The 10,000-nt window shown below is 41.5% G+C and overlaps 2 protein-coding genes across 2 annotated transcripts in view; both read right to left on the bottom strand.

The window, feature by feature from the left end:
• Positions 1-10,000, bottom strand: part of LOC143019961 (uncharacterized) — a 672,791-nt gene that overhangs the window by 342,110 nt on the left and 320,681 nt on the right. The gene's annotated exons all lie outside the window — the stretch shown is intronic.
• The window catches only part of LOC143019783 (putative ribosomal protein S6 kinase alpha-1), a 15,642-nt gene continuing 10,871 nt past the window's right edge, over positions 5,230-10,000 (bottom strand). Inside the window, exons 5-6 of the mRNA XM_076175768.1 lie at positions 8,863-8,919; positions 5,230-5,262 (exon numbers count right to left, since the gene is read on the bottom strand). Coding sequence (XP_076031883.1) covers positions 5,230-5,262; positions 8,863-8,919 — 90 coding nt within the window. The remainder of the gene's footprint in view (positions 5,263-8,862; positions 8,920-10,000) is intronic.

The raw sequence follows: 10,000 nt of genomic DNA on the forward strand, positions 1-10,000 counted from the left end.
TACTATTTACATGCACATGGTGGCTGGTGTCACAACAGTTAACTATACATGATTTTCTCTTTGTGTACGCCTTACTCTTATTACTACAATGTACAGTGCATGAGCTGAGTATGGACACTCAGTATTTATAAATGGATTATCTATTTACAAATAGGAACACATAGAAATGTATTATATATATATATATATATATATATATATATATATATATATATATATGACGTGTGCTGATTTTGTAGTTTAGCAATTTTTGACTAGGTGTCCTGCTGCTCGGCCCAGATGTCCGCGTGAGGTCAGATGCGCTTGGCTCACATGACTGCTGTGAGGTCAAACATAATAGGGGAGTCCATTGGAAGTTCTCTGACGATGTTTAACGTTCTATCCTGCTCTCAATGCGTGCGTGTGTGCGTGCGTGCGTGCGTGCGTGCCTGCGTGTGCACACTAGGCATCTAAAGAATTGAATATTCCCTTCAATCGTCTTGCAACATACACACACATATTATATATATACATATATATATATATTATATACATATATATATATATTATATACATATATACATATTATATATAATGTATATATACATATATATGTCAATAAATACAACTAAATACAAATGGCTAAATACATAAATGAATAAAGAAATATATAGATAATGAATAAATAATTAAATACATTATTGAACAAATATATGAATAGATATTATAGATTAATAAAAAATAAGTAAATGAGTAAGTAAATGATATTCATATAAATAAATAGATAAACAGAAAAATAAATGTAAATGATAAAAAGAAAAAACTAGCTCAGGTGAAGAGAATCGTCTGGTTTTACCTACACTCAGACGCCCGCACGCACGCACGCACACACACACACAAAACACACACACACAAAAACACACACACAACACACACACAAAACACACACACAAACACACACACACAAAAACACACAAACACACACACACAAACACAAACACACATATACACAAAAAACACAAACACACACACGAACACACACACACACGCACCCGTGAGCATAAAAATTATATATAAAGGGCCTAAAAAAAGGACCTAACAGAGGACCTAAAAAGGACACATCCGGCACATTGGGACTAATGACAACTCCGGACACTACAAACACTTGCCCGGGAACAAAAACACAAACAATGGCAGGAGGTCACAAACAACACAGCTAACAATGAACCTGTTCCGAAGCTGCCTGTGTCTACTTTTTCACTTTGTGTGCGTTTCATACGCACAGAGGCATACGTACACATACACGTACACGAACGTAAAGCATACGCATGTGAACACAAACACGAACGTACGGTGCACATATGTGCGCGCGTATAATATACGTGTACACACGTTCACACACGCAGACACACACACACACACACATACACACACACACACGTACACACACACACACACACGTACACATACACAGTACTGTCACCATCGAAACGTTTGAAAACACAAGGCCCATGTTGAATCAGCCACTACGGTCCTGGCCGGCTACCGGTACACCGGGTCATGCAACAGGGCTACCGGGGTACCGGGCAAGGGACACTGAACACGGTGAACACTCTGAACACTTTGAACAGTTGGTCCCTCGGCAGCACAAAGCATATCAGATAATTGTCGAACTCAGTCCCTTTTGTCTCGCCAGCTGACAGGCAGAATAGAGGAAGGGGACAGGGAGGAGGGGCACGAGGGAGAGAGGAGAGAGGAGAGAGGAGAGGAGAGAAAAAAAAAGAGAAAAGAGAAGAGAAGAGGGAGAGATGGAGGAAGAGGAGAGGAGAGAGAGGAAAACGAAAAAAGAAAAGAGAAGAGAAGAGAAGAGAGAGAGATGGAGGGAGAGGAAGGAGACAGAGAGAAGGGAGAGACGGAAGAACAGGAAGGAGAGAGAGGAGGGATAAAAGGAAGGAGAGGAGAGATGGAAGGGAGTAGTAAAAGAAGGAGGAAGGAAAAACAAGTGCGTTTGTGTGTGTGTGTGTGTGTGTGTGTGTGTGTGTGTGTGTATGTGTGTGTGTGTGTGTGTGTGTGTGTGTGTGTGTGTGTGTGTGTTAGTGTACTGTATGTATGTGCATGTATGTATGTGTGTGTGTGTGTGTGTGTGTGTGTGTGTGTGTGTGTGTGTGTGTGTGTGTGTGTGTGTGTGTGTGTGTGTGTGTGTGTGTGTGTGTGTGTAGGTACGTATGTGTATGCGTGTGTGTACGTATGTGTATGTGTGTGTGTGTGTGTGTGTGTGTGTGTGTGTGTGTGTGTGTGTGTGTGTGTGTGTGTGTGTGTGTGTATGTGTGCGATTCACCATTCACCATTGTCTTGGATCACGTGTTGGACTCGTGATCGACAGCTATTTCCCTCCCGTAAGAGAGCTCAGAGCTCATATATGACCGATCTATGACCTTACACGCATGCACAGACACCCAACTCCCCGCCTACGGGGAGCTGTGTGTGTGTGTGTGTGTGTGTGTGTGTGTGTGTGTGTGTGTGTGTGTGTGTGTGTGTGTGTGTGTGTGTGTGTGTGCGCGCGTGTGTGTATATCCGTGTGTGTTATTGCGGCTAAGAGAGCTTAAGGAAGATGTGTGTGTGTGTGTGTATATTATATATACATATATATATATATATATATATATACAAAGATAGAGAAAGAAACAGAGAGAGACAGAGAGAGATATAGAGAAATCAGAGAGCCAATGAAGAGAGAAGATGGGGAGAGTGGAGAGAACGATTATTATATATAAAAAAAAAGACACGAACACAATTAGCAATACCGATAATACAATAACAACGAGTGTTGCCTCAAATTTCACTTACAGGAAATCCGTAGCTCCTAAGTAACCTAATGACCCCTTTTGTCCTCCCATTGATCTCTCGTGGAAAAAACTTTGGATTGTTTCTCCTGTGCTATTGCTGTGTTGTCTGTTTCTGTGGCACCGGCTAAGACGAAGACGTCGAGAAGGAGGAGGAGGAGGAGGGAGAAGATGAAGGGGAGGAGGAGGAGGAGGAGGAGGGGGAGGAAGAGGAGGACGGTTAGGGGCAGGAAGGGGAGGAGGAGAAGGAGGAGGAGGAAGGGGAGAAATGGGGAGGAGAAAGGAGTAGGAGGAAGGGGAGGAAGAGGAAAAGTAGGAAGAGGAAAAGGAGGAAGAGGAAAAGGAGGAAGAGGAAAAGGAGGAAGAGGAAAAGGAGGAGGAGGAGGAGGAGGAGGAGGAGGAGGAGTAGGAGGAGGAGGAGGAGTAGGAGGAGGAGGAAGAAATTCTGGCTGTCAGTTTGTGAAAAAGGCGGAGAATCGCAATTTACCAAAAGAGAGTCTTCGGCCTGTTTCAGAGGCTATGCGGTGGTGGTATTTTGAAGATGTGCTGTGGGGGAGGCGATTCTCTACGACGTCATTTTACAGGGCCAATATTACCACTGGTCCCTACTTAGGGAAAGTATTCCCTTAATCTATTGGTTTGTGTGTGTTAGACTTACAGTCCTGTCGCTGTGGAGGGTTGTTTTCAATCTCGTTCCTGTGGACGCGGACGCGGGTTCTACTTTAATGGCAGTCTCAGCTTACACGGCAAAGATGTCGGTTTCCGTCGTAGGTAAGTGCCTCCTGGCGTAAAATCATATTTACACACACACACACACACACACACACACACACACACACACACACACACACACACACACACACACAGACGCATACACTTTAGAAAAAGCGAATAAGTTAAGAATCAATGATTACTTGAAAACAAACAAACCAAACATCATGTGTCTGATGGAGACCAAGGAAAATAATCATATTCATCTCCAAGTTAATAATGAAAACGCAGCCTTGAGCAATAAACAGAAAACAAAAAAATGGGAAGCGAGGCGTTGATACGAATAAAACTCAATATGAATATGGATAATATGGTATTGGGAGCGAGGAGAGTAAGGCCACATCAGTAAGACAGAAATTACTAACCAAAAGTAAAGATAAAAGAGATTTAGCAGTAGCATGTTCCCGCCTCCTGGAGACAATGGTACAGAACAAAGTTGAATAATAAAGGATGTTAGACATGACCGTTCGCCTACATAGAGGGACTGAAACAAGTGACAATCTTGGTGAGTGATTTTAATTGGAATGATGTGAATTGGGAGGGTGGGAATCAGGTGGAAGTGAATTCATATGAGGTGTTACGCCGTTAGACAAGGCAATGAATGATGTAATGAACTAATGGGTTAAAGGTATGACAATGTTTAGAAAAGATAACACACAACACATTAAAGCACCCGTATAATATAGGAATAGCTGATCATTTTGGGCTCGAAACTCAACTTACAAAACGATATGTAGAGCTAAGAGATGAGTTATATAGACAAAGCAGATACAATTTCGTGAAAACAAACATTACCAGATTGAAGTAATTCTTTGAAGGAACAGGTTGACGGGAATTCAGGGAAACACGTGGAAAGTGGAAGAAATGGAAATCTTCATAAATTTTTACAGCCTCAAGTACGGAAAAATATATGCCAAGTGTTAATGGGAAAGAAAATTGAAAACGAGCCGATTCAAAAGAAGGTGCGAAACAGACAGAAAACTAATAAGAAATGGGACAAATGAAACTAGGGAATAAAAAAAATGCAACGACAGAAAAATAGACAATAGCAAGAAACTAACACAGGAGAATCCGCAAGGAAGATAGATGCATTGAAAAATGTATAATCGGTCAGTGAAAAGGTAGTTTTGTAGATTTGTTAAGTGACCGGAAACACAGGAATGAATTATTATAATGAAAGTACATGAAAAGGTCTATGAAAACACAATAGCACAAGCTGAAACAACGAGCAAAAATTTTCCGCTCAGTACTTATAAGAATATGCATGATCTATGAAAGAAAAGGAGAGACTAGGAATGTTGTATTAGAAAATATAAAGAGAAATAAAAATTACATAAACCACTCGAAACCATAGATGTAAAGAAAACTCAAAGGGCTGACTGCGTTTCTAACTAGGTACAATAAGAATGTAGGGAACATCTCATGGATAAGGTTCATAACTGTTGAAACACCCATTTCTGATAACCTCTCCCAGTTCCTTCCCTATCGGCCTATATGTACTCAGTGTTTGCCATATGTCTGCACTTGAAAAAGCTGTAACAAGCGAAACGTCGCGCGTACCAATAAAAGTTTCGATCTCACACGGTGTTGATTTTCACAACTTAACTGTCCTTTCATCAGAAGACAGGAGAGTGCCTCAGGATTGGAAGTTGACCAATGTGGTACCAATCTACAAAAGAGGAGAAATTACTGACTTATAGATTAATGTCTTTGCCAATTTTGTTAGCTATGTGGGAGAGGTGTGAAACAGATATATAATATATTTAGAAACGAACATCTTGTCATATAGCCAGTTCAGATTCAGAAATGAAAGATCATGTGTATCAAACATGTCAATCTTTTTCTCACGCACGGGAAATTCATGTGTTACAAGAGAGAAAAAGTGGGGCGAATATGTCCATCTAGATCTAAAGAAAACCTTGGATAAGACACCTCACAAACGGATATTGTTAGAATTGTAACTTTGTAGAAGACTTTGTAGAAAACCTTCAAGGATGGACTATAGACTTCCTGAGAGAACCGTAGAAAAAAAAAAAAAAAAAAAAAAAAAAAATTATTTATACATATATATATTTGTATATTTATATATATACATATATATATATATATATATATATATATATATATATATATATATATATATATATATATATATATATATATATATATATATATATATATATCCAGGGTGTTCCAAAAAATTTATATAACTTGAGATGTAAATATCACAGAAACTACATATGCAAGGCAAATGAAATTAAGCAGGCTTAATGTTGAACAACATAATATTTATTCCTCCAAATTTAAATGAGATGGGAAAATCAAAGGTGTGTGTGGATTTCATGAACGATTTCACAAATGTTCAACATGCGCACCGCCTGAGACACGGCACACTTCGAGTCGGTGGTCCAGTTCCTCCCAAACACGCTGGAGCAATTCTTGGGTAAAGGGCCATTTACACGGTCTAACAGTCTGACAAACCCGGTTTGTCAGACAAGTATTTGAAGTGATGTTTGACAGTGTGAATGGTGTATTTGGTCGTCAAACACGTTTGTCGAACGTGTTTGACAACCAAATACCCTATTCACACGGTCAAACATCACTTCAAACACTTGTTTGACAAACCGGGTTTGTCAAACCGTTTGGCCGTCTAAATGCCCCTTAAGAGTCTCCAGTGCGGTAGTGATTCTTTGCTTCAGTTCCTCTAGGTTTCCAAGAGAAAAAATATCACAAGGTGTTAGGTCAGGTGAACGTGGCGGCCATTTCAACAGCGAGCGCGCGCACACACACGCACACACACATACATACACACACATACACACACACGCTCAGTTGGTAGAGTCCCAGACTGTCACTACGGCGGTCCGGGTTCGAATCCTGCCCAGGGCTGAAAATAATTTCAGTATCGCTGCGCTTCGAGTCGTTACTCCAACTCTCGTGGGCGGGGAGTTGGGTGTGTGTGTGCGTGTAAGGTCAAAGCATTACCCATAGATCGGTCATACGAGCTCTGATCTCTCTTCCGGGAGGGAAATAGCTGTCGATCACGAGTCCAACACGTGATCCAAAGACCAAGGTGAATCACACTCTCTCTCACACACACACACACACACACACACACACACACACACACACACACACACACACACACACCATTATATTACCAACATAAGGAGGAGGCGGAGGAGGAAGAGGGCGAACATAAGGAGGACGAGGAAGAGGAGGGGAGCAGAAGGGAGAAGTTAAGGAAGAGGAGGATAAGGAGGAGGAGGAGGATAAGGAGGATAAGGAGGAGGAGGATAAGGAGCATAAGGAGAAAGCTAAGAAAGATGAAGAGAAAACTAAGGGTGAAGAAAATGTTTTGGAAGAGAGGAGGAAGAGGAGGATATGGGGAAGGAAGAGAAGGATAAGGAGTAGGGTAAGGAGGAGGATAAGTAAGAGCATAAGGAGGAGGATAGGGAACATTAAGAAGATCAGGGGGAAAAAGAGGAGGAAGAGGACGAGGACGAGGAAGAGGAATGGAGGAGGAAGAGTAGGAGGAATAGGGCGAGGAAAATGAGGATTTAGAGAACGAGAACAATGAAGAGGAGGAAGAGAGGAGAAGGAAGAGGAGGAGGAGGAGGAAGAGGAGGAGGAAGAGGAGGAGGAAGAGGAAGAAAAGGAGGAAGAGGAATAGGACGTTCCCATGCGCAGCGAGAATAGGTTAGAGGTGCAAAGACAAAATCATCACTATCACTATCACCATCACAGTCACAATCACCATCGCCACGAATATCACTATCACCACCACAATCTTAATCACCATCGCCATTAATATCATCATCAGGATTAGCATCACCATCTCTATCAATATCACCATTGATATCATCATCATCAATTACTATCACCATTACCACCACAATCTCAATCACTATCACCATTGATATCATCACCAGCATCACCAATCACCATCGCTATATCACTATTACTATCACTATCACCACAACAATCTCAATCACTATCACCATTGATATCATCATCAGCATCACCAATCACCATTACCATGAATATCACTATTACTATCATTATCACCAATGATATCATTATCAGCGTCACTTACCATCACAATCTCAATCACCACCACCACTGATATCATCATCAGCATCACCATCATCATCTCTATCACTATCACCATTGATATCAGCAGCATCAATTACCATCACCATGAATATCACTATTACTATCACCATCACCACCACAATCTCAATCAATATCACCATTGATATCATCATCAGCATCACCAATCACCATCGCCATGAATATCACCATTGATATCACCACCACAATATCGATCCCTATCACCATTGATATCATCATCAGCATCACTAATCACCATCACAATCTCAATCACCATTGATATCATCATCAGTATCACCAATCACCATCTAGCGGCAGAATAGTGAATGATCCATCTCATGGAGAATGAGATTGAGAAAGAGATTACAAATAAAAAGATAAATAGATTTATAGATAAGTAGATCAACAAATAGGTTGATGAACAAACAAATAAGCTACTAATTTAATGAATCGTTAGATATATAGATTGATAGATAATTAAATGAATAAATAGAAAATAAGAAAATAAATTAGCAGTTGACTAAATAAATAAAAAGTAGATAATATAGGATCATATAAAAGAAATTAATACATAAACAATTAAATAAATAAATAGATGAATGAATAATTAAAGAAAAATAAAAAATAATAATAAATACATCAATTAATTGATTAAACAATAAATAAACAAATGAACAAGCAAAGGAATAAACAAATAAATACAACAAATAAATAAATTAACTAATTAATCAGCATATAGATAAATAAATAAATAAATAAATAAATAAATATATAGAAGAATAAATAAAAAAAGATTCAAACCCACTAAAGCCGAGTCCTGGAAGCGGCGTCGAAGCCGGTTTGGAACATAGCAAAATATATTGACAGTCATTCCAGCCCTGTCAGAAGTTTGGTTAAGAGAAAAACTTGAGAGGAGGTGGGAGGGAGGGAGGGAAGGAGGGAGGGAGGGAGGGAAAAAAACGGGAAGTGGGAAGAGGAGGACGAGGAGAAGGAAGAGGAGGACGAGGAGAAGGAAGAGGAGGACGAGGAGAAGGAAGAGGAGGACGAGGAGAAGGAAGAGGAGGACGAGGAGAAGGAAGAGGAGGACGAGGAGAAGGAAGAGGAGGACGAGGAGAAGTAGGAGGAGGAAGAGGAGGACGAGGAGGAAGAGGAGGACGAGGAGAAGTAGGAGGAGGGAGAGGAGGAAAAGGGAGAGAGAGGGAGGGGGAAGATGAGGAGGAGGAACAGGGGAAAAAAGAGGAGGAGGGACATCAAGAGCAGAGAGAGGAGGAGTAAGAAGAAGAGAAAGAGGAGAAAGACGATGAGGAAGAGGAGGGGAAGATAGGAGTTAGGTAAGGAGGAGGAGGAGGAGGAGGAGGAATAGTAGGAGGTGGAGGAGGTGAAGGAGGTGGAGGAGGGGGAGAAGGGGGAAGATGAGGATAAGAGGAGGAGGAGGCAAAACGGTAACTAAGGAAAGGAAGAAGTAAAAGAGGGTGATGAAAAGTAGAAGAAAGAGGAGGGGAGGAGGAGAAAGGAGGAGGAGAAAGGAGGAGGAGAAAGAGGAGGAGGAGAAAGAGGAGGAGAAAGAGGAGAAAGGAGGAGAAAGAGGAGAAACTGAAGGAGAAAGAGAAGGAGGAGAAAGAGGAGAAGAGGAGAAGAGGAGAAAGAGGAGGAGGAGAAAGAGGAGGAGGAGAAAGAGGAGGAGGAGAAAGAGGAGGAGGAGAAAGAGGAGGAGAAAGAGGAGGAGGAGAAAGAGGAGGAGGAGAAAGAGGAGAAAGAGGAGGAGAAAGAGGAGGAGGAGGAGGAGGAGAAAGAGGAGGAGGAGGAGAAAGAGGAGGAAGAGGAGAAAGGAGGAGGAGAAAGAGAAAGAGAAAGAGGAGGAGGAGGAGAAAGAGGGGGAGAAAGAGAAACAATATGTGGGGGGAGATTAGGAGGAGAAAGAGAGGGAATGGGAACAGGAGCAGGAACAGGAACAGAAGCATAAAGTCGAGGCGGAACTGGAAGGAAGACGAGGAGGAAGAGAGAGAAGGGGAAGAGGAAGAAAATAAAGATAAGGTGGATGATAAGGGGAAAGGAAGAGAAGAAGGAAGAAGAGGAGCAACAGGAACAGGAAGAGGAGGAAGAGGAAAATAGGAGGAGGAAGAGGAAAATAGGAGGAAGAAGGGGTGAAATAAGGGAGAAAGGAAGAAATGTAAGAAAACCAGGAGGGGGGAGGAGGACGAGGAGGAGGAGGAGGAGAAGGAGGCCGAGGAGGAGGAGGAGGAAGAGGAGGAGAAGGTGGAGTCGCAGAAGTAAAAGAAGGAGAGGGAGTGAAG

This window comes from Oratosquilla oratoria, chromosome 38 (genome assembly GCF_046742065.1).
Source record: "Oratosquilla oratoria isolate Oo_2021 chromosome 38, ASM4674206v1, whole genome shotgun sequence".
Classification (NCBI taxonomy): Eukaryota; Metazoa; Arthropoda; class Malacostraca; order Stomatopoda; family Squillidae; genus Oratosquilla; species Oratosquilla oratoria.